The following is a 26,094-nucleotide window of genomic DNA, read 5'->3' as shown; positions in this document are numbered from 1 at the left end:
GCTAGATGGACCCTTTGTCTGACCCAGTATGGCCGTTCTTATGTTCTTAAGCCAAGCTTGATACCCTACCACGAGGCAAGATTTCAAAAGACACACATTGTGCTTGTTGTTTCTTGCTAATGTACAAGAGCAATCTGGAAGTATGCCTTTAAAACTACACACATCGGCCCCTCAAGAGGCTTGAAATGCAGAGGCTTTAGAGTACAAGCAGAGCGCAGTTGAGTGAAAATTTTACTTGTGAAATAAAAGGAAAGGCCAATAAGAATATAAAGCTGTGGTTTTGTCCAGTACCTTATAAAAAGTCATTTAAACAATGAGAAGAGGAATTGAAATGTCATCTATACTGGAGTAAAGACTATTTAACCCAGATTATTCTTTGATATTGCTTGAAAGAAAAACATTTGTAAATGTCAAAAGGCATCTAAAGAGAGCTATGCTAGGATTTCACTCTTATTTCCTTCCAGGCTGAAGGCTGTGTTCAAAATTCTGACATATTGTTTCCTTATCAGAAGAAATTACCAGCATCTGGGATCGGTGCGCACAGGAGACCAAAATACAGACCCACCAAGTGTCATGCATCTCCTGTGACATTTATGAATTTGGCAGGTCTGTCTGACATCTCATGGAAAACTCATACAAAGAAAAAGAGAGAGAACTCATTTAGCAGGACCAGTGTGCCCTTTAGCACCACTACATACATCCACACAATTTTTTAAGTAGAAGTTTATGGCTATATGCAACTTATTTACAAAATAATCAAATTAGTTCACTGACTAATTTGTATAAACATCACACACAGAGCTGCACCAAACTTGGCAGCTATGAAAATGAGTTTGCCAGTTTCACTGCCTGAGGGCTCTATTATCTGAAACTGTCAATATTGAAGAACAAAATTATGTAACTGAATTTGTTTAAAATCCATTTCTGAGTGTTAATACTCATTTTCCAGAAGGCCAAATGCATAAAATTTTCATTTGGTATTTAGGCCAGAAATTGTCTCTTGTTAGATGCCTTGTATATACTCTAATTCTAGATGTAATTCATCCCATATCACGCAAAGGAGGAGTAGCGAGAGATGGGATTTGCAGATTGGTCCCTCTGGGGCTACTGTTCCCACCTACATATGGGAAGATTGCACGCTGAGCACCTGCACTCCCCAGTGATTTTGTGCCACTGGATATATTTAAAATATTTATCTAATAGTTCCCGACTCCACTCCCATGCCTTATTTAAATCCCTCTCTCCATTCCACCTGGCTTATCAGGGTTTTGCTGCCCCAAGCACAGCAGTCAGGCACTTTCGGTGGCATGCCTGCTGGAGGTCCTCCGGTCCCGTGCCTTCGGCATACCCCCCGCCAAATTGCTGCCAAAACCATGGGACCGGCAGACCTCCCGCAGAAACGCCACCGAATGCAGCCTGACTGCCGCCCTCACAGTGACCGGCAGGCCGCTCCCCGCAGCTTGCTACTCCAGGTATGCGCTTGGTGCGCTGGTGCCTGGAGCCGCCCCTGGCCCCATGCCATCCTATACAGAGCTAAAGCAGATGTAAGTTGTGTTGGAAAGTCTGCTGCAGGATCTTTCTGCTCAGCTTAATTTCAGCTCATGAATTTCCTCTGGCAGTTTTTGAAGAGCATCCCTATTTACTGGATATCAGGCATGTGGGGAACTCATATGGCACAGTGACCTCTGAGGAACTGTTTGGAAGGGCCTCCTACCCCAAAATATTAGGAATGCAAATTGGCTCATAGGCTGAGCTCCTTCAGATCTCAAACAGCCTCCTCTCTACAGTTTTCTTGGGTACTGAGTAAATCCCACTGAATTCTTTCCCAGCTCACTGGACTTATTTGACCCCAGCACAGCATTTCTACTTGACTCCTTTTTCCAAGTCCCCTTTCTCACCATTGTTTGTCTTGTTCTTTCCCCTCCACTTTTTTTTTTTTAATTGTTCTTTTACGTTCCTCTCCCCTCCTACTCAGCAGAAAACTATATATTGCTTGGCACAGGGCTGTATGGGCACAGCCACTGGTATTCTCCACAGTTGTGCAACATGCCATAGGAACAGAGCAGAAAAGCCTGAGTTAGCAGATTGCTGATTGAACATGCAGCAACATACATGAGAGCTACATTCGGGACTGCCATAGGAGCAGGAGGCAAGATGGGAGACTTTCAAGCAGTCATTTGCCACTGGCAACAGAAGCAACTGTGGCAGGGGTGGGAGTTGGCAGAGGCTACGGAACATGAATTCCCCACCCTTTAATTCCTTTGCCCTGCATCCCTCTCCTCTCTAAGGGCTTGTCTACAAACTTATTTTGCGGCAAGCTGAAATGTAAATCTACACTGTGCTGGCCTGCCAGGCATCAAGTGTTCATATGGACCCAGATGCTGCACATTAAAAGTTCCATGGAGTGTTCTGAAACAGGAGTAGATTGAATGGCACTAGGAAACTTAGTGCACAGCAGCGGGGTCCATACAGACAGCAAGTGCCTGTTTGGTACAAACTAAGCATTTGTGTAGATAAGCCTTAGTCGAGAGAAAGAGAGAGAACAATTTTATGTACTACAGTTCTATTTAAATAATTGATAGCTTAGAAAGTTATTTAATGAGTTCCACAAAGCCAAAAAAAAAAAAAAGGGTAGAATTCTCACTACCCAGAATACGATTGGCAAACTAACTGCAAAAGTCTTTTGTGATATAAATTGACCCAACTGTGGATCTGAAATACATTTGGTCCTTCATAAATTGAGCAGGATGAAAATTAAGAGCCCAATTCTCAATGTTCACATGAATGCTACCAATGTTTACAATTGTAAGAATTAGAAGCCAAGAGAAATCTAACCATTGACAATTGTTAGAGATAACATCTAGTATGTCAAAAACATCAGTGCTAATACACTGCATTTATTGAACCGCTGCATTAGTTTATTTTCACATTAGTTATGTTTGAAGCAGAATGTCTAATGAAACCTATTTCTAGACGAATCCTGTTACTACAAGTGAGCATCTCTGTTGCAATCTGTCAATTAAGGTAGGGTAACTTTCATACAGCAGTATTATGCTTGACTCCATACGCAACATAGCAAAAGAACTGCAAAGTCCTTTGCTGCCCCCATGTTTTAGCTGACAAAAAGGTTTGAATTTGGCGATAATGGCCCACCATTTAGTACCTAAAAGAGTATACAAATAGGCCTTTGCAGTCTTTTGCTGATGAGTTATCCATGAACCCTGAAACAGTAAACCAAAAACTACAGGTGTCTATAAAATGATTGCAGAGCTTGGGAATAGTGTATATAACATTTAAAATGGCACTGATTCAAAGCAGTCTTAATGGATCTCATGTGGAATTCATACAGCTTTAAAATATTAGATCAGAGGCATTTGTGTTTTTAATTCAGCTACACTTAGTAGAGAAAATGTTCTGTAGGATTTATGATTCAATGTCTTCTTAAATTATTAAAAATTGAGAATAAATATAATGGGACTTGTTATAAAAAAGCAAGAAATGTGTACTAAACTGGTGGCGGGGAAATCAGAGGGACAAGCTTAATATAATAAAGTATATGCCAGACTGTAGTTGTCAGCAGATGAATACTCTGTGTCTCTCTACAAACCCTTCTGGGCTGTTGCTAGATCATAGCATGATGTGGATAGGTAACTGATTCTACTAGTCAGAAGCTAGCCTACAGTTCAGTTGTGCTACATCACAACAGGTTCTCTCTATAAATGGAAGATATTTTAACACTTACATGCTCTGCCTCTTCAAATCCTAATGGTGTTGATTTAAACTGGATGAAAACAGCTTCAGACAAAACTTTAGGCCAAAAAATACATGGCAGATTTTTAAAAATTGTACTGTACCAGATGAGACGATAGCCAATCTGCTGTATAGTTTTATACTGTCCCCATCAACGTAGTATCTGAGAACCTTCATTATAAGGCTGATATGAAATTTGCTATTCATTTCTTATCTAAAAGGTATGTGCACTTATCTATAGCCAATACCCAGTGGTTTAAAACAAGACAAAAACATCCTTATAATGCACTTATCCAGTTGTATAAGTCAACACCTACATATATACACATTCTGAAGCACAAGCCTTGATTTTTTGCATATAAATCAATAACTGTACTACACGATATTAAATTTGCTTAATTTATATTTTTACCGAAGTTTTGACTTAGGCTCTAATTTTGTTTGTTTGGCCCAGAACTTACTATTTTAAGAGAGGAAAGCAAAATCTGTCCAGAAAGTTCACATTGACCAATGAGAAAAAATGGGAGCATAAAAGCTATATGGGCTGGGCTTGCATCATCAAAACCACACGCATGCAGAGTATGTGATCTTATCATGAGATGTGTGGTGATGCATACGACACATCTGAAAGCAAGAATGAAGGCAATACTCTTCCTTCAAATTCCAGGAGTGGAGGGAAACCAAAACTCTTCCTCCCTTCTTCCCTCTCCCCGTTTTCAAAGCAAGAATCCAGTTGAAATGATCTTTGGCAGCAGATACTGAAATTCACAGTCTGAGAAGAAATACGATAAAGCCTTAAATAAAAAAAAAAAAAACTAGAGGAACAAGTTCTGCATAATTTCACTTTCACAGCTCAGTGCTCAGTGATATTTGAAATGAAAACCCTTTATCCCCTTGCTGGAAATATGTCTAGACAGTGATTGTTTACTTGAAAAACACAGTTATCGGCAAGATCTCTATTTCTGCATATATAGCCTGACTTTACAGTTGAGAGGCAGTAGATATTTAGTTTTATTTGCTTTTGGACTGCTGTTCCTTGACTTAAGGTATCAGGTGAGCTGGCTCTCTCCTAGAGGCCTTAAATAAATACCAAAAATGTACTCCCTGATGCCAATAGTTATCTGGCCAATAACACCAAGGACCACCCAAAAAAAGCCTGTTTATCACCAGATGGTTTTCCCTAAACTACTGAACTTTTGCACAGAGTGTACAGTCTTCTTGGTCTATTTTAAAATATATTTTATTGATTTTAAGAAAACTTTTTTTAAAAATCCCCAAAGGCAATACTCAAAATATTTAAATTAATCCAACAATCGTTATTACCAACTTCCGGCCAAAGGAACGCAAACATACAAGTCTACTGCTTTAGCTTCTGTATTCTCTCTCTTTCCTGTCTCCACAATATATTTAAAAAAATAGGTCGTGTGTCTAGAGGAAGACATACATAGAAGACATTCACCACCAAAACAAATTCCCACATTGCTTCCTTCTACATAACCTTGCCCCTTCACCTGTTGTGTCTTTTGCTCTTTACTCATCAAATCTAAAATGAAGGCACCACACAGGCAGGGTGGGGTCCAAATGACCCTGGTTACTAATTATACACAACATGCAAGGCCTAGCTGTATATACAAACTGGTGGTCTCACCGGCTTCTGGGGGCTTCCAAAACACAGAACACAGGGAGTGCTGCTAAAGGGCTCACAAAATATGTAAAGGGACACTACACTATTCCTATACACTATGCCACCCCAGAAAATAAAACCAAAAGTCACTTTTGGTGCACTAGAAATTTTGACAAATGGTTTTGCTCTTTTAGGACTCAGTCCTGCAGTTTGCAAAAAACAGAGAGAGGGAAGAAAAGCTGCTCCTGTACCACCTTCTCTGCCCCTGCTTCATAATACAAATAATTGCTATTGACTTAAATGAGAGTTACTCGTATCACAAGGAGTGAAAGCAAGGACTCCCGTGTGCAATGACAGCACATCTATCGTTGGCTTCCATTACAGGTGCAAGAAGGCCCAGCTGTGGCCACATCTACTCTGACACCATACCCCATCATCTTCACAGTGTGAACGTGGTCAGGCAGGGTCAGATGATCCATTTTTATGAATCAGGCAAATGACATCAGGAGTCAGGACTCTCAATCTCCCCTTATGCTCCTTTAAAAAATGTGAGCAAAATGCAACTTTACATCTATCTAAGGTTCTTCTGTGACCCGTTATTTTAGTATCTGAAACACCTCACAATCTAATGTATTTATTCTCACATCATCTATGAGGTATGTATGCCAAATATTTTTTCCTTCCATTTATCTGATGGAGAAGAAAGTGGTTTGGATGATTTTTTGTTTTAATTTTTAGATCCACCTCCACCCCCCTTTTAAGTGAGTTCCATTTTACTGCACATTAATGTGGGTTGTAGAAGGTCTTATAACCTGACCTTTGCAACTATAGCAGACTATTATGCACATGCACCTGTGAGGGCTCTAGTCTATCAGCTTCAAAACTCAGCTCTGTCTTTGTATTCTGACATGTGATTTAAGCAATACAATTTGTAACCACAAGCAGATTAGGAGTCACTTTCACTGCAAAGTGTGGGAAGAAAACTGTGTCACGGATAACAATATGATTTGTTCCAATTATAGAAAAGTATGCTGATTGCTCAAACTCCATTCTGTGGGCCTCAATGGGATGAAGTGTCATGTTGTGATTACCACACAAAATTGTAACCAAACAAATTACCTTTTTCAGATGACATGGTAGCACATACAGTAAAAATTGCAGGAGCAAAACTCAAGTTATAAAGGACGAAGCTAGGGTTGGGCAAATAGGTTGATATATAGATCCAGGAGTTCTAGTATTTTTAGGATAGTCAAATCACCAAATCCAAATATCAGCCTCCGAGCCATCTTCTCCTCAGCCATGCCTCCTCCAAATATTCATTGTTCATATTAACAAAGAGTGTTACCCAACTAAAAATGGTGCCTGAGTAAGGAGGGGGGTGCAGGTAGCTCTGTCCTCACTGAGCTTTTGGTTCAGTCAATCTCTCACTGGATATTCTAGATGTAGCTGGCAAAATAAAGGGTCAGAGACTGGAGTCAAGGAGAACTCTCTAAAACAACCAAGGGGGCATGCAACTGAGAAAAAGGGTTGCTAGTTTTGGTTGGATGTCTTCCTGGAGGTTTCATCACATGACATAATCCTTAGTTAAAGATTAATCTTTAATTCTTGGAGACTCCAGGACAATCCTGGAGGGTTGGCAATCCCTCACATAGGCAAAGATGTTCAGTGTGGACTGACGCATGGATATCGTTATATTTCAGCACCGTTTTGGATACAGATTATTTATTTTTTATCAATATTTTTATTTGTCTTAAAACAGGCACGTCCTTTGAGAAATGCACTGATGAGTCACCTTGAATGTCATGCAAGTACCTCGGAAAATGTTGGATGAAATTCTTTGTTGGTATAAATTGGTGCAGCTCCATTAGCTTCAAATTGGAAAATATTAATCAGAAGCTACTACTATAAATCCTTGTGATTTACAGAATACCTGCTGTAGCACTGGACCTGCACATCGTCCAGATGCAAAGAAACCAGTAGAAGTGCATAAGCTATCTCCCTGTACCTTTTAAGGACCTAGGGCAAGAAAACCAAAAATAGCATTTCATAATGCCCTGTGTACTGTTACTAGTAAATTGATCTCACACTGTTGGCTTCTGCTTAGCTTGACATTTAAGGAGTCTGTGCACCAATCTCCTTTATATGAAAATGTCTTGGAGATGACTGGTGTAAAGTGACCAGCCTTGCAGAAATTAAAGGTTAGACAATGTTTCCTCAGCCACCTTCGCGACTGCTTTTTTCTGTTTTTCTTTTCACCTTTCTACCTACTACTTTTACAAGTGAAATATGGTTCATGTTTCCTAAACAGATGCATCTTGACACTATTTTAAAGGACAGAAGTAATTTGTCAAATAGGGAGTCGAACTATTGTATGAAAATAGGCAAGTCTGTGAAATATGGACAGTTATGTTACTTAAATGCATTCTATATGCAAAACTATACTTCTCTCATGTTGAGTGATTTTTTAAATTAAGTTTATATACGTAAATACATGCAATCAATAGCTAGGTATAATTGGATATGTTCTTTTGTCAATAAATGCTAAATCTCAAAACGTTATTTTCATTAATGTTTAAAAGGCAATATAAAATAATGCAGCACAGTATCCTCATAAAATTTTTTGTACCAAAACATAAAAAGGCTAATATGTAATTTTTTCAAATATATAAAGTCACATGGGTAAAGTGATCTGATTTTGTGTGCAAATATCTTTTAAATGTCATTAACTTGCCTCACATTTTCAGCTGGGTAGCAAAAAACAAAAACAGAACAGAACACACAAGAGTGCAATATCCTCTATGACACCAAATATTTTGAAACACAAATGAAACATTCACAAATCATCACTTTATTTTGCAATTTTATGTCTTTAAATATGTTTTGATTGTCTTACTAAATTTTGGCTATATCAGCACAAATAAACTTTAATGCGTAAATTGGCATAATATGATTCACCCCACTTTTTTTTTTTAAACAATGTATTTTAGATGGTCACTGAAGTAAAAATGACAACAAATTCGATCAAAGGCATGGTATTCTGAGCAACAATACGCAGTTAAAAACTAAATTTTTAAAAAGGTAAAAAATAGGAATGTTATAGCTTGCTCATCTTTACCAAGAGCTACTTTAAGCACTTGTGCATGGTATAGCAGGGAAAATTCCAGCAATTAAGGAGCTGTAACACTTTATTTAAAAACATAAAATGAAATAGACTAAAAGGTGCAAATTAATATCTAATATTTAGCACCGGCATTCTGTAATCAAAAGAAATGTCAAGATATTAAGGAGAAACGATTTTATTTAAGAATTCATCCTCAAAAGAGAGAGAGGAAGAGAGAGACAGACAGACAAAATATCCAGAACATTTTTCTCCATGAAGTTCTAAGGAATCTAGTCCATTCGTCATAATCCCCACCCCCAGTAACTGGACTGTAGCCATTCCCTGATGCACAAGATTTGCTTAACCTGCAGGATGCATGTGTGGAAGTATTAGGTTTCTTTAGTAAATTGCAGGGGGGGAAGGGGAGAGAGAGACTTATTAAATCTACAGGACTTTACTGGAGCTACACCAGGTAAGGATCTGGTCCATCATTTTATATCATTCCTTCTTTTTGTTTCCAAACAACATTAGAAGTATTGTAACATCTGGCCTCAAGTTCAAAGTCTTTTCCCCCAGCTCACAGATATTATTGTATTTGATTCAGAAATGCCTGTCATGCATGATGTGCCAAATATACATCCAGCCAATAAAATCTCTTACTACTCAGACAAACAGGGGCACCTGCACTTTGGCATGCCAAAGCACTACATCTATAGAACATAGTAACTAATAATAAAATTCTGGCAATGGTCCTAGAGTTCAGACAAAAAACTAGAATCTCTTCCTATGTTACTTTTCCATGCATATTTGTACCTGTTGTAACTGTCAGGATGGTAGAACAGTTTTGAACAAACTCTTCATGTTTCTAATTAGCTAGCTGAACAAATAACCTGAGCTACAAACAACAAAAACGAAGTTCCCCAATAATTTATTTCTGCTACAATTCTGGAAACACAGTCAAACAATTCTATTTCAGATTTGGAACATTCCAGATATCTGACAATATGAGATGAATGGGAGGCTTCTCTCTGGAATACACTTCTTAGTTGCCAGAAATGTTTGGCATAAAAGCAATTGGCAGTGAAGTGGTCACACCATCATGATCTCAACTTGCATGGTTCAGTTTTCAGTTACCTATTATTAAACAAAGAGTCATAATTATTTGTTTTTAGACACAAAGAATCTGATCCTAGAAACATATGTAGGAGTAACACATTACTCATTTTATGCACATGAGTACTCCCCAACTGAAGTAAATGGGACTACTCATATGACTAAAATTACTCATACATGTTTGCAGGATCAGGAACCCTGACTGTGACTAGAATGCTTATTGGATTTATTTAAATAAATAGAAAGTGACACCATCAACTTAGAAAAGTCACACTTCCACTTGAAGAAAATTTAACTACTTTGGGTACAGATAACACTCAAAATTAATACCACGTGAAAGACTAAGAGAAGGAGGGTTTTTTTAGTTCATTTATTTTATGATTTGACAGCATTTTGAACACAGACAGTTTCCTGTTTCCACACACAGAGAGTTGTTTTATGGAGAAACAAAAGAGAAAAAAACATTTTAAAAAACAGGAAAAAGATCATAAAAATTACAAAAATTGGTAGAGGGACTACTTTGAACTCTTTTTTTTTTTTTAGGTCTAAATTTCAAGTTGATAGTGCTTTCTTAAGCTGGACTGATGTTTTACCATACAAACATTTTAAGGATACGCCTCTCCTTGCTTGAGGGAGAGTTGGGGGAGGGAAGGTTCCATTGGCTGGATTACAGCATGAAAAATATTAACATTTAAAAAGAAATATTAATATAACAATTTGCAGTAAATAAACAAAATAAAAACAGCAGTGACTGCTTGGCATACATTTGCAGCAAAACTGACAGTAGGGGTGCAAATGAACAAAAGGAAGCATTGTCCAGTGCAGCAAAACTTATATTTTGTTGCTTATGTGATACTTGTCCCCTTAAGTGGTATAGATTAGACAAAACAGGCTCTTGCAGGGCTAATCTAAAACCCACTGAACTCAATGGGAGTCTTTCCGTTAATTTCAATGGGCTTTGAATCAGACTGTTGCATGCTTCTGTATCAATCCATGATTTTTCTCTGTGCTTGAAATATAGTAAATTCAGCAACATAAACATATTCCCCTACAACAAACAAACAAAAACAAAAAACCCAGCACACATCTATTTCAGGGGTAAGTTATCCCTTGTCTACATAGTTAAGAAACTAAACACAGTATACACTCTTACTGTCACACTAATCTGCAAATCCTTCTGTTTTTAGAAAATTTAGTTCAATTTTCCTGATTCCTCTGTTCTCCATGCTTCAGCTTCCCCCGTCTGTAAAATGGGAATTATACTTCTTCCTTTCCCTTATTCTTTGTCTGTCTTGTCTAGTTAGACTGCAAATTATTAGGACAGGGACCGATTCTGAATGTATCCTACCCAAACAAAGCCTCAGCTTTGGCTGGAGTACATCAATGCTGTTGCAATAAAAAAAAGGTGGAAGGGGTACTCATACTATGGTGATAACCACAGCATAAAAAGAATAGATAAAACAAAATATGCACAAGTGAATCTTGATGGTACGTTACATAAAATACATAAATGCCAGAGAGAGAAGTTAACTCAAACCAGGCTGCCACAACTGTGACCGAGCCTAGTAGTATCATAACTAGGGCTCCATGTTTGTCACAGAGGGCGCAGAAGTCACTGATTTAGTGACTTCCTGTGACCTCTGTGACTTCTGCAGTGGCCAGTGTGGCTGACCCCAGGACCAGCTGCTGGCCCCCGTGGGCCTCCCCCCATGGCAACAGCCGGAGTGGCAGTGGATTTGCCTGCGGTCCCTCTGCAGCTGGTGCTGTGGGCCCCTGGGGCTCTCCTTCGGCAGCTGGTGCCACAGGCTGCCCCCCCGGCAGTTCCTCCCCCCATAAGATTCAATCAGGGGTATTTATGGTATAAGTCACAGACAGGTCACGGGCTGTGATTTTTTGTTTCTTGCCCATAACCTGTCCGTGACTTTTACTAAAAATACCCATGATTAAACTGTAGCCTTAATCATAAGTCAGCAAAACAGTTTGTTAATAGTGATATTTATTAGTGAGAAGAGGGATTTTCAGTCTCTTTGCTTGTTAACATGTTTTTAGCCTTGAGGAGTTTGATGCCATCTGTAAAAACCAGAGACCATATTTAGAACTGAAGTTTAGAAATGGGGTGGTATCATCATCGCACGCGACACACACATAACCTGCCAGTACCTGAGGCCAGCCCAGAGCATGGGCATACGTTCAGGTAGGCCAGGAAACTCAGAGTCTGACATTATTCTAGAAAGCTGTACTTTCAGAATTAGCACCAGAGACAATCAAGCTGCACTTTCAACTGTTGCTATTTCAAACTACAGCACATTAATTTCTAGAGGAATACACACAAGGAGGTGCAGTGGGACTGTTTTGGAAGTAAGTCATTTTCATACATGTTAAGGCCAGAAGGGTTCATTAGACCATCTGGTCTGATCTCCTGTATAATACAGACCGTAGGCTTCTACCTGTATTGAGTGCCCAACAATTTGTTTGACTAAAGCGTATCTCCCAGAAAGGCACCCAATCTTGAAGACATTAAGAAATGGAAAATCCACCACATACCTTGGTAGTTTATTTTATCCTTTATAGCCATTGAAGCAATTTCACACTCAAACATGAGGGGAAAAGTTGACGACTGGGGAGTCAACCCCCTTCCTTCCTTCTGCAACCTCCAATATGGACGAAGACTCAGGAAAATAATTTCCTTCCCAAAAAAATGTTGCTGAAATTAAAGAGCACGTGAAACCCACCAAATCTAAGAGGATTTCATAGCACTACTTAGTAACTACATGGAAAACAACAAAAATCTGAGGAGATTAATTAATAAAAACAGATATCAAAAGAAAAAAGGTGAAATCTGAGGTGAGGGGGATTATAAAAAGGCATAATTAGGGAAATGGAACATTTTGAAGTCCAAATATAAGCAAAGGGGCAAAACCTGAGAGGATTTTATATCACTATTTTAGAATCAGATAGAAAAGGACTAATATGAGACTTTATATGATAGGGAAAAATCAGAGAGGATATTAAGACAATGACAGATAATTAGAAAGAAAATTGAGCCAAATATTAGGGGACTGTATGTTAATATTTTAGAATTGGGAAGAAAGGGGGCAAAACCTGATTATTTGATAACATTAGAAATAAGCAGCATGCTGTGAGCGGATTTTATATTGATATTCATAATATGAGAGAAAGGGGGAATCTGAAGGGTTTTTTTAATATCAATGTCCGATAAATAACTAGAAAATGGTGATTCCCCCCCCGCCCCCAGCCTGTCATTCACACAGGCAGCAGCAAGCCCTGGACTACTGTACTTTAACAAGGGAAGGCGGGGTGATGGAGCAGGAAGGATCGGTGGAGTGAGTAGAGGGAAGCAGTGGGAAATGGACAGCTGGTGGTTCTGAGGGGAAGAAGGTGGGACAGGGCAAAGTGGGATTGGGCGTATATTCGTATTCAATAAGTTAGTAAAAATGGGGAAAAAATCTGTAGAGGATTGTACATCTATATTTAATAATTAGTTGGAAGTTTAAAAGCCAGGTCAGTCAGGGTGTGGCCAACTGTCCCACCAGCAGCTCGGAAACACTATTCACCCATATTCCATTCAGGCCTTTATTACCACCCTCATCACCATAGTAGCCCAGTCCCTTCCACCAGGGCACCAAATTGCATGACTAGCAGTTGTTACATGTGATTCTCTCTCTTTTCCCACCAGTGAGAAATGAGTGAGAGGGGCTCTTTCATTTAACTTATTTGATACCTGCTGCTGGGCTCTGTTATTGACTGAGAAGTGCAGCAAGCACTGGGATTGCAAAGTGAGGACGTTTGAGGAGGGTCTTAGGGTACAACTACACTACTGCTAGAGGTGTAATTTCCAGCTCAGGGAGTGTATACACACTAAGCTTTGATTGAGCTAGCATGCTTTAAAACAAACAAACAAACAAACAAACGACAGCATATCCGCGGCAATGCAGGCAACAGCACAGGCTGTCCGAATGTGTACCTATGGTCTTGGATGAGACTGTGCTTGCCTGTGGTGCCATGGCTACACTGCTATTTTGATCAAAGCTAGTGTATGCAGGAGTTTGGTCCACCTAGGAGCAGCTCCAGAGAAAGATACAGCTCCCACACAGACAAGCCTTACCCCTGCCATGAGCAGCTCCACTGTACTTGGAAGAGTGGAGTTTAGTCTTCATCCTGATGCTTCAAGCAATCTTTAGGTATCCTGGGCCCACCCAAACCATTGTGCACCAATCTAGGGGCTAGTCTGTCTAATATACTTACATGGCCTTCATTACTGTAGTATCTGAGCATCTCACAATCTTTTGTGTATGTATCCTCACAACACACCTGTGAGGTAAGGAAGCACTATTCCCTCATCGAAAACAGATGAGGAATGGAGATATGGGGGGCATCATGTCCAAGATCCCACAGGAAGCCTATGGCAGAGCAAGAAACTGAAGTTGGGTCTCCCAAATCCCAGGTTACCACCCTAACCACTGGGCCATCCTTATTGGATGAAGGTGAAGATAATATACCTTGGTGTTGGCTGCAGTATAAAAATCTACAACACAAGATATGTTTGGGACATCCTAAAAAACAGCAAAACCCTATCCAGAATCCAGTCTAGTCTCCTGGAGATTCATTATGAATAACGCCTGCAAACTGTTATATCAAGTGTCCTATCATATCTGTTTACACCTCTGATTCATGTACATATATTCGGAAGTGTTAATAATTAACGGTCTTGGGCTCATTGCACTTGCCCTATTTTTACTTGCCTGTATGTCCAGACCTGAAGAACCTTTAGTTTGAAATCTCCTTTTCTTAATGAGAGAGTCTTAGTCCATGAAAATTGTCAAAACCTCATGTAGTTTAGCTTAGTCTTTTAAGTTACACAAGTTTTCAATAAAAACAACGTCCCACTCACCAAAAAGGCTAATCAGAGAGCATCGTTTTGGACAATCAAGGTATGTCTACACTGACAACAATAATAAACTCTGGCACCAAGTCTCAAGAGCCCAGGTCACCTGACTCGGGCTTGTGGGGGTTGTACTACAGGGATAAAAGGAGCAGTGTAGAGGCTTGGGCTAGAGCTCGGGCTATGACTGAGACTCTCCCTCCACACCAGGTTTGAGTCTGGGCTCCAGCCCGAGCCCAGATATCTACATTGCAGTTCTAGCCCCCATAACATCTGAGCTCAGACTTGCTGCCACAGGCCTTATTATTTTATTTTAATTTATTTATTTATGCAATGTTAACATATCCTCAGTGTCCTGAGGCAAACATATGCTAAGGGGATGCTGTTGCTATGGCCTGCCCCACATATTTAAACTTCAGTCTGTAACCAAGATGGATGTGAGCGAGTGGGTGTGGAGCATGGGAAAGGGGGAGAAAATCACACACTCACAGTAAAGCATTGAGATACTCTGCTCTTCATCAATTCCTCTTTACAATAACTTAAGTATCAGCTCAGGTGAGTATTGCCTGAAAATCATTATAATTAGAGTTTCGTGGCCTATGAGAAATGAGTTGGTCTTCTCAAACTAGTTCCCTATCTCAAAAAGTTCACTATTGCAAATTACAGAAGTTAGCACTCTTGTGCCAAGGATTATAATGAGGGGTAAGAATCCTCCATATTTTCCATGTTTCTGGCATATTACATACTTGTCATCTTTACTCAGTATTGCCAATTTTACACCAGATAAGGATCTGGACTAAGATATGTTCTAACAGTTGGGCCAATAATTTTGCCTGCTTGGGAACTAACTATAAAAAGTAACTCAAGTTGTTTTTAATAGTGAATGTTATTAAACAAAGTGCAAAAAACCCCCAGAGAAATGAAACTTAGTCCAAATAAAAGGTCTAGCTGCCGTAGCTCACGGACAGTGAGGTTGAATTTAATAAATAAAAAAATCATGGAAACAAAGTTACCTGTGCCAAGTTTGGCCTTACGCAAGTGAGTTATATTGGTTAATTCAAATAATAAGATGAACTATGCTGCCCGTTTTTCAACACACTCCTCTTTGTGGGGCTTCTTACAAGAAGACTTTAAAAAACTCTCATCTTATGTTCCTCTATCCCAAACCAGGAGGAACAGACCAGACAAAATGATTTTCTTTCTGAGAAGGACACGAGGTCTTGCTCTTGTTTAAGGAACTTTGTTCTTCACCAGGCTGCGAGTCCTGAAAGTCATCATATCATCATGATATCCTGTGCTCAGCCCATCAGTAAGGATACATAACTGTAGTACTTTCAGCCCAACCATTCTTCCTCCTATCCTCCCTCTCAGCTTTTCGCAGAATCCTAAAATCAATTGCACTGCATTTGTCAGCACAGCTAGAGGAGATGGGCCATCCAGCCCTGCTTTGTCTGAGAAGGTGGCCAATCAAATGACATTCCTGACTGGAATGTGAGTCAGGGTCCAGAGCAACAGGTGCTGTAGCCAACGAGCCAGACTAAAGCATCCATTCATGACTGACACAACATTCCAAGATCATGGACAAAAGCCTTATTTAAACTCCCCTCCCAACCATCTTTTCTATCTCCTTTCTTTTTCACCTTGTGTCTGTCTGTTAAAACTGGAAAAGTAAATACCCTTCATAAATCATGATTGACTCTGACTCCAACTCTTTCCTTTTCATCAAAGAAAGGTTGTTAGTAAAATAAAAAACTAATATTTTGCCTCCAAACGAAGAAAGACTTTAATAGGTTGTAATTACATTCATTTTGCATAATTACTCAATTACAGTTTCAAAGTTCTTGTTTTGTTTTCTTGTTCTCTCTTGCATTTTAATCAATAACTTTTTAACTTTAGAATAAGTGCTTTTGGGTGCCTGCCAAAAAACTGAGTGAAGCACCCTCCAGAAAATGAATTGTAGCATTGAAACAATGTTGGACAGTGAGAAGATTTACAACACCTTAAACTCTTTTGGCTCTTGAAATCAATAAAACAGGTATCAACAATGGCTGAGGTAGTGAGGAACTTCTTTAGTCAATGTAGCCTCTGAGATAGTACTGCCCCCCTATTCTCTCTCTCACACACACACACACACACACTTCCTCCACCTTTCCGCCCTAATCTAGCTGCTTTATAGGTTTGGCTTCTCTCATAACCGGGAGCTGATCATATGCTATTGAAGTCAATGTGAGTTTTACCATCTACTTCTCTGGGCAGAAAACCAAACCCCTGCAAAGGAGGAGGATACCTTACACAATTTATATCACCTCATTAAAAAATGGATCAAAGTTCGATACTATTTCTCCAAAGATTCAGAAGTTGGAAGCTTCAGTAGAACAAAGGGAACACTTAAGATATCAAACTATGCTGCATTTAAATATTAAATAAATGTTATTGAAAACATTAGTACCAGACAATGTTATGTTGCTTCTGAGATTGAAAGCCCTGGAAAAAAGTCCAGTGTCTGCAATCTATAACCAATAGGCTTAAAAAAAAAATACTAAAAATAATCTTTTTACCCAATGCTCAAATTATTTGAAAACTGTTGGATGAAAAATTTAATCTTGAGTTAGCCAAAGGACTTTTAATTTGTCTCAGTTCAAACTATTTTCAGAGAGATAGGTATACAGAGCAGGGACATCTTCAGAACCCTACACTTTATTTTCAATATTCTCAAAAGTTGCATTTTTTTAAAAAATAATCAAAAGGGAAAAAAAGGCTTAATAATTTCCCAAAGTTAAGACCCAGTTCTGTAAGACTGTTTCAATTTTCAAGTGAAGAATTTGTAAAACCTTTCCGCTCAACATACAAGTTTTTTATGTAGCAGACATGTTTATGTACTAAACATGATACTTAGAGTACAAATTTGTGTTCCCACAGCTTACTTCTGAAATCTTAACTGTAATATTAGCACTTGGAGGAAAGAACGTGGTTTTGAAAATCACTATAAATTCTTATCTTCTTGATTTCTGAATTGAAGCAAATCAACAGAGCATTTATGAGACTTCAAACTATGTCTTTGATTGAAATATATTTACCGTGGAATTTGTCCTACGTAATGTTTATGTGGAGCTGTGAATAGGTTTTTGATTGGCCTAATGTACTCCCCTTGGTGATTTCCTTTTTGGTTAATGTTCTACTGATTGTCTTGTAATTCAACACCACTCTCAGAAGCTCATAGTTTTAAAAATAATAAAAAGCTAAAAAAAAATATTTAAAAGTTAGCTTGTATAAGTAGACTCACACTAACAACAGAACAGAAATATATTTCAGTTATCCTCAAGTCTCCTCTCTTCAGTTTACACAACTTTCTGTTTCCCCCTGCCCAAAAACTCACAAAATATACAAAGAACAAAATGCATACTTATTCCAGATGTGAATTTCAACTAGCATGAGGCTACCTGTCTCTGAATTGGGAAGTCTGTTTTGAGTAAGATAGGATAGTTTAAGTGTAACTACTGTCAGGGAGAAAAAAGAAAAGCAGCAGTGTTTAGTAAAGGAATTTTTTTCTTACTGGTCGAAACAAACAAGCCTCGTCATCCAGTACACTTTTGTCTCCTATACACTGTGCAATGCAGGTCCTGTGAATAAAACTGTTTCCACCATTAACCTATTTAGGCTATCATTCTTATGTGTATTTCAAATACAATTAAATATATTTGCTAGACAGCACTACTGCATTTTCCTATACATTCTATAAAGCCAGAAAATGTAATATGATTTAAGTTTGTTTCTAAACCAAAACAAGCATGGTCTCTTTCTTATTTTAAATAGCTTGACAATAATATTGTGATTCTATAAAAAAAAAAAGCACACTAGTCTCATTAAAAAATTCCTTTAGAATGTTCAGAGCTTTGCTGGCTTAAATTTAAGGTTGCAATTTCTTTGTATATCAAGCAGTGTTATGGGGGAACACCCCCTGCTCCCTCCCATACGAAAACCTACAACTTCTGAAGCATGGAAATAAACATTTAAGGGTGGGTAGAGAAATATTAAATGTTGCAAACTCTTGCGATTTTATCATAAATCTTGTGATTTTGGGGATATCTCCAGAAGCTGCAATCCAGAAATTGCATAAGAATCTCAGCTTTCATTTATTTAAAAACATTTCTACCCCTCATGGTTATGGAAAAAAGCTATTCATGAAGTGAGTGAATCCTAAAGTCTCAGAAAACAGAAAGGGGGTGGGGGGCCCAACATTGGTGATTAAAAAATAACCTCATGATTTTAAGTCACTCATGATTTTTGAACACCTGAGGTAGGCAGTACTATAATATTCAAAATCACTCACGGTTTGTACATACAATTCCACTGTATTATTGTAAAATCACATCATCTTAACTCCACCTCCATATACCTCTCTTGTCTCAGCCTAACACACCAGACATACATTGCCACCCAGCTTAGTCATCCTACGTTATCATAAAGACTACAAACTCTGGCAAACTACAAACCACAACATATGACCCACACACAACCACACTCCACCTATAAGTTCACTCTCCCATAATTAGCCAGAGACAACATCATCTTTACGTTCTTATGTGGCCCCATCATCATAGTACCTAAGCCTATCACAAATATTCACGAATGTATCTTGCTTGTTACTATCCATATAAAGACCAGAGACTTGAGCCTCCCCACCCACCTACCCCGCGTGGTTTAGAGACTGAAATAGGTCACATCTTATTTTCCATGTACATTTCAGAAGCAGTACACCTTTTCCCCACCCCACCATCCCAGTCATATGCAAAAAGTCAACCTGCTACATCCACTTTCCCTATAATGGCTGGAAATCCCACTATTCACCCTTTGAATGAGAGTCAACAAGTCTGTCCCCTTCTGGACACAGTCTACATGTTCACCTACATCCAACCCACTCAATAAATACACACCTGTTCATCACAGCAATATAGCACATTACCTAATTACCACACTAGAGAGAAGAGAGTCAACATGTGTACAGTATGTATTACCTTTTGATTCACCTTTAGAACTAGCCAAAACTTGGGATTTCTGGTTCACAAGAAATTTTGATATTTCAAAATTTGCCATGAACTGGAAATTCAGAAAACCTTTTGTTTCAGAAACAACAACACGCGGCATTTCTGAAAATATTTATGCTCCTTAGGAGCCCATCGCAGGACTTCCAGGCTCCTGCTATACATCTGGAGGCCAGTCCCCAGGTTCCTGAGAGTTTTGGCATGGCGGGGCTGCCCTGCAGCCACAGACCCTGGAAGTCTGGGCTCCACAGAAGCCCTCCAGGAGATCTGGCATGAAACCAGGCAAGTTTCCAAATGAAACCTACCTGACAGACAGGGTTCCATTGGAACCCTGCCTGTGGTACAATGAAAATTCATTCAATCCAAAGAGTTTCATGAAACTTTATGGATTTGACAAATCTGCCTCTTCTCTGATGAGCTCTATTCACGGTCAGCATACAAAAATATGGTTAGTATTATGTCTTTGCTCTCTACACAGCATTAAGGATATGATGAAGCCATATGGACACAACTGGACTGCGAGTAACTGTATTTGCTACCTGCCTCTCCCACCTCCTCCCCCCAGTCAGAGAGTGAGTCTCTCTCTCTCTCTCTCTCTCCCCGCCTCTCCCTATAAATTTAGCTACTCTGTTAGATACCTGCTGCTTCTGCAATTGAAGGTATGGAGGCCCAGTAGAGGGCTCCCAAAGGGATGCTACTCAATTCCTATATACTACAGTTAATAGAAGCATATCCCTGCTAGATGGATAGTGGGACGCCAAGAGGGACAGAATCACAGTTATTTTTTGCAATAGGTGAGCTAAATGTTTTATATGTACACTTACCCAAGAGTTTTAAGGACCAAGTATCTGAACATTTTTCTACCTTCCCTTGTAAGTAAGCGGTTAAATATTTATACTTAATACTCTTACTAACAGTACTATTATACAGCACTTGTCATCAATACATCTCAAAGTGCTTTCCAATGGAAGTATCATCGCCATTTTACATATGGAGAAACTGAGGCACAGAGCAGTGAAGTGACTTGCCCAACATCACCCAGAAGTTTATTGGCAGAGGTGGGAATAAAATTCCAGGTCTGCTAAGTCCCAATGCAGTGCTCTATCCATTAGGCTACACTGCCTCATTGGTTAAGATTTATTTATTTTTTAACTCTAACATTCCTTGGTACGCATATGTAGCAGAGCAACATTAATCAAGATTGAGGAAACAAGTTTTTTATTTAACTTCCCGGTTTACAACAAACAAAAACAGCAGCAACAAAAAACTTACTAGGTGAATAGAGCTTAGTAGCTCCACAGTGTCTTCTCTCCTGCTATTCCAAAATGCAATCTGGGCATGACTACAAGTCTCTGTTGCCCCAAGCTTACACTCCAACAAAGCTCATGGGCGCCACAGGATCTCTGGCTCCCTGTGGCTTCCATTTTCTGCTACAGCTTTGGAGCTCTGCAGAATACCTGCATTTATGGCTCCTCTGCTTCAGTTCCTACATTGCATATGGCAACATATCTTCAGCGTTCCCATTACCCCTCCACTTCTGCACAGACTTTATAAAGCATCTGTTGTGCCATACAGACTTGACATTGGTATACCGTACATGCTTTAATTAAAGCTGAAAGGTCTATATTGGTAAATAATTTCCAGCATTTAAGTACAGTAAGCCTATTCTTTACATGGTAGTGGTATGTGACTGTGTTTAAAGTTTGAAAATTTGCAGTCAAGCTGTTTTTAGCTAGAGGGACGACCCTCTCCCCAAAAGTGGACTCAGAATAAAATGTCAAGTTTTTAAATCATTCATAACTTAACAATCATAGGACTAGTAGACTTCCAAGGTTCTGAACAAATGGTCTAGTAATCACAAAATTACTTGCCCTGTGCAATGTTAGAAGTCAAGAACTTTGCACCTGTGGAATAATGGAACTCTCTACAGGAAACGTAAAGCTCCTCTGTGCAGGAGACGGTTCTTCCTCAGGGGCTCGCCCAAAACTGTGGAATGGACTCCCACAGGAACTAAGAACCATCACAAATCTCACCCCCTTCCGCTCCAAATGCAGGATACACCTCTTCAATGTTGCCTTCTCTAGCATAAACATATAGCAACGTGCGTGTGTATACATATTATATTCCAAAACAGTCCACTGTGTACTCACTCCGCCACTGAGGGAAAGGATAAAAGAACAAACACATGACAGAAGTTGTCCTGATGCTTAATGCACTACTGCAAAGCACGCGGATAAGATGGTGAGCATGGTATAAAACCCAGATAGAAAAGAATAAATGGACATGATGAAATCAGGGCTCCATTATAACTACAGATCTCCTGCTACAGAGTGCCTCCATATTGACAGTCATTTTTAACCATCAGTAGCTCAAAGACAGGGTAGCCAATTTTCGTTTACACTTTGAAGAAAAAAAATAGTGTGTCATTCTGCAATGAAGCCATTGCTACAAATAAAGCCTACAGCTAACAGACAAACCACGCAAGTCTGTAAAGACTGGAACAGAACCCTGGTTCTTAAGCACCAGAAAAACCAGTCTGCTACTCCTTGAGCTAAGAGAAAGCCTTCTACCTTGGTTAAGTAGAGGAGGAATCTTAATATTTGCTCCAAGCTGCAACCATCCACCAGAGGGCAAAGTACTCCCACACAATAATCATTACAACAAATATTAATAAGTTTGCTGAATTACAACTTTTTGCCTAAACATAGCCTTTGCACAATTTTGGAAGAAAATTTAGTCACACAGAAAGTTTGAAGGGTTAGAAGTCATTTTTGAGCTACAGAGACACTTAGAAACAAATCAAGATTTCAAGTCAGCATAATGTCTTTTAAAATAACCTATTTGTAAAGAGAAGACACATCATGACCAATTTTATTCAACCTTCACAGAAAAGTCCTCCTTATCTTTTAAAGTAAATGTGACAACTTTCAGCCCAAATCAAAGTCATAGGGGGCTAAAATAAGGCACATAGAAGTGTTTGCAATCTTAATCTCTCTCTTAATACAGTAACTGCTCAAGCAGCAAATGATAAAACTGCCATATGGCTCTAAAAAGAATCTCCCCTCACACCTGGTCTGACAGTGCTTAGGGTGCTGTGTGAATGTGCAGGAGGAGAGGACAGGGAGATGTGCAAGCCATCTAAAGAGCTACAGTTGTGGATGTATTCCCCTCTTTTGCCAAGGATGGTACTTCCCCCAGTGCTATTCAGTGTCCAAAAGCCATAATTGAGCCCTTAATAAACTGGAGCCTGATCCTGAACTCACATGAGTAGTCCTCACCGAAGTCAATCACTTGCATAATTAAGGAACTGCCTTTTGTGAGTAAAGGCTGGGAGGATCAGGCCTCAATTCTGTCCAAGTATCACATGTAAATACAAGCCTTTATTAGATCAGCATTGCAGCACTGGGACAAATCTGTGAACTGGATCAGCAGCAGAGAAACCAAAGCAGCATAAAAGGGCTTGGGATTTGTTATGGACTTCAAAGGCTGTTTAAAAACCTAGATTTGATAAAAACAATGTCTTCATTGTATTTTTCAAGTTTTCAGTTGGGTCATACAATCCTTTTCCAATTCAAATATCTGTTAACTTTAAATGCTAGTAGAAAAATAAATTCCAGTGTATTTAACGGATGGTGACTATCAGTGCTTAGAAAAGCTAAGCGTATCTGAGGCATAAAATGGACATAACCAGTCAGATAGGTGATATCCAATCTTCCAAACAATGGACCTCTAAATCCCACTCCATACCATCTTACTATCCTTATCTATGGCCAGTTTTGGGGAGAGAGAGGGATTGACAAATGCTACATTGTCTGACTGTTTAGTAACATGGACAAGTATCTACTAACAATTAGGATGAGATCAGACTGATTTACACTATTGACCCAAACAGGATTTTAATCTGCTGTACCACCTAATCTCACACTCCCTTTCAGCACTTTTTGGGCCCAATCTTCCAAAGTGCCAATGGGAGTTAAAGGGTGCTCAACACATTGCAAGATAATCCCAGGATTCATTTGTTTTGCTAACAGCACTCATTTTCCTTTCGTAGCCATTATACTTTCGAAGTATTTTTTTTTTTTTTACTGTGCTCTCCCTAGCCCCAGATCCCCCAATTCTTTTTTCTTATTGAAAGCCTAATGTACTAGCAAATAAGTATATAAAATACACCACACATTGAACAAACTGACCAAAGTTCTCTTTCCATTTTGACAGAGCATGCGCACAGATGCACTTTTCACCTGTGCTTTTGGGTGCTTCCCCCTTTTGAATCCTAAAATAGCATGACACATTTGCAGACAACAATAAGAAGTGACTGGAGGGCTGATCCTTGCCATTCACAGTGTAGGGATGTATTTTCTTGGATTGTATTTATGAGACTAACTGAACACCACTAAAAGTGGTTGGACATGGCTTTGATACATTGCCTTGCAGCATTACAACCAGACTAACACAGGAACCAGTGTGTGAGAAGTTTTAAGTGTTACCATAAACACAGAGACAAATTAATGCATCTAGGGAATGGTTTATCCCCCACCCTCCTTCAATTTCGTTGCTTTTACCCTCCTCTCTAGGGAGGAATCAAGAGCTTCTCCTTCAAGGATGTTAAACAAAGACTTATTCTATCTATGCCTTGTTAATGTTAAAAATCCTATAGCACGCACTTAAAATACAAAATAAAAATAAAACAGTAGGGGGAACAGCCCTGACATTGTGGCCAATACTTTTCCTCCATAAAATTAATTGATATCAAAAGGTCCTATGCGCATTTCACAAGCACATAACGGCAGCTATGTTTTCACTAAAGCCACAGTAAGAACTTGTATCTACTAATCCATTACTTCGTAGGAAATTGTGAGAACATACCATTTACCCCCCTATTATCAGCGGGGTTTGGTGCTGTACAAACAAATGGCGACACAGCGCCTGTCCAGCTGCAGCATCTCTCCAAACATTGCTACTGCGCTCATCACCACAGTATTGTTATTCATTACTTGTACTGCAGGAGTAACAAGGGACCCCCAACGACAGGAGGGACACAGAATAAAGGAACAGCCCTGCCGCAAAAGCTGACAAAATGCAGTATCTTCACCAGATGCTAAGCCATGTTCTCCTCCATTCAGTCACTGTTACAGCACCTGAAGCCGAGAATGGTGCAGGGAGTAACTGACTCAAGAAGGGGCCAGTGCATTGCGGACAAGGCAACTACTGACTACGCAGGAAGAAACTTCTGTCCTGCAACTGAACATGAAAATCCAGTGGCCGCAGTCATTACACCCCCCACGTTTCCCTGCCCCCATTACATGGAATCTCGGCCTCAGCGTGAGTCTAGAGACACAGATACTCTGCAACAAGTTGTGCTGCCTGCCGCGGGGGAAGACGGATTCCCACGTTCAGAGCAGCCGCCCAAGCTGCGCTCTACGCAGCAGCCGCGCAAACGAAGACGGGCTGCGCCGAGCTGCCCAGTTCGCGCACGCGCCCCCAGGGAGAGTTCCTCACCCCCCCCCCCATCCCTCCCTCGTGCAAAGCAAGCCCTGCCCCTGGAGGGGCGAGCCCGGGGCAAGCGGGACCCTGCTCGCTGGGCAGGGAGCTGGCTCCCACGGCGGGGAAAGGATGGAAAACAGTTTTCAACAGCAAGCCCCAGCTGCCCTGCCAGCAGCAACCCCCCGCCCGCGACAGCCACCAACCCACCCACGCATCCTCGCAGCCGCGCGTGCTCAATACTTCACCGTCTGTCACAGTCACGTCCGCATCCTCCTCGCCAGGCTGCACCGCCAGCTGGAGCGCGCCCTGGTTGGGGCTGGCAAGCTGCAGCCCCCCCCGCAGCTGCTCCTCGCTCACCAACAGCAGCTTCACGCTGTACTGCAGGAGCTGGTGCTGCTGAGGAGCAGCCATGATCCCTGCCGCCGCCCAGCCTCTGAGCTCAGGCGGCTGCTGCTGCTGCTTCCCCGGCCCAGCGCAGCGCGCAAGGGAGCTGAGGAAAAGGGAGAGACGGCGGGTAGGTTTCACTGATAAGCAAGTCCCACATTTGAGACACCTCCCGGCTCTTTCTGGCATTGGCAACGCAGCATTCTCCCCTCCCTCCCTGCCTTTACAAAGCCGGCTCAGCCACTAGCAGTTTCCGAACCGCTTGGGGTGAGCCCTGTTTGGCGGCATCTCGGCGCTTGCAGCAAAACAGTGACACCTCCTGGCCACCGGCGTGGCTACACCTGTGGACCGGAGGGCAGCCATGGTTTCCCGCAGGACTCTCCAGGCAGCCGTGCAAAAAAGCCTGGCTCACGTGAGCACGCCCTCGGTGGAATCGCATTGTGAGGCCTGCTTCAATGCAGCTCACCCGCCTGAGGAAGGATTTTGTGGTGAAACATTTAAAACCCGCTTTCCCCTCGAAAGCACCCACGTTCCGAATGCAGCAGTTTGACCAAAAGCTGGGTGATGTGTGAGGCACTCAGAGCTGGGTGTCAATGACGGTCACAGTTCACATTCTAAATGTGGGAATTTGAAAATAGCAAAACATCTGGGAGTAAAGTTCCCTGACCCCAGCTTTTCACATTCTGGGGAGATA

General features: G+C 40.4%; 1 protein-coding gene across 3 annotated transcripts in view; it reads right to left on the bottom strand.

Moving 5' to 3' along the window:
- LOC116837437 (histone-arginine methyltransferase CARM1-like) overlaps positions 1–25,716 on the bottom strand; it is a 125,879-nt gene extending 100,163 nt beyond the window's left edge. The window contains exon 1 of one of the 3 annotated variants that reach the window (XM_032801798.1): positions 25,262–25,716. In XM_032801798.1, the coding sequence (XP_032657689.1) occupies positions 25,262–25,589 (328 nt within the window). In that variant the 5' untranslated portion in view covers positions 25,590–25,716. The remainder of the gene's footprint in view (positions 1–25,261) is intronic. The other 2 variants (XM_032801800.2, XM_032801797.2) reach the window with 2 other exon arrangements.
- Between the last annotated feature and the right edge of the window lie 378 nt (positions 25,717–26,094).

This window comes from Chelonoidis abingdonii, chromosome 6 (genome assembly GCF_003597395.2).
Source record: "Chelonoidis abingdonii isolate Lonesome George chromosome 6, CheloAbing_2.0, whole genome shotgun sequence".
Lineage (NCBI taxonomy): Eukaryota > Metazoa > Chordata > Testudines > Testudinidae > Chelonoidis > Chelonoidis abingdonii.
This window is presented reverse-complemented; position numbering and strand designations above follow the sequence as displayed.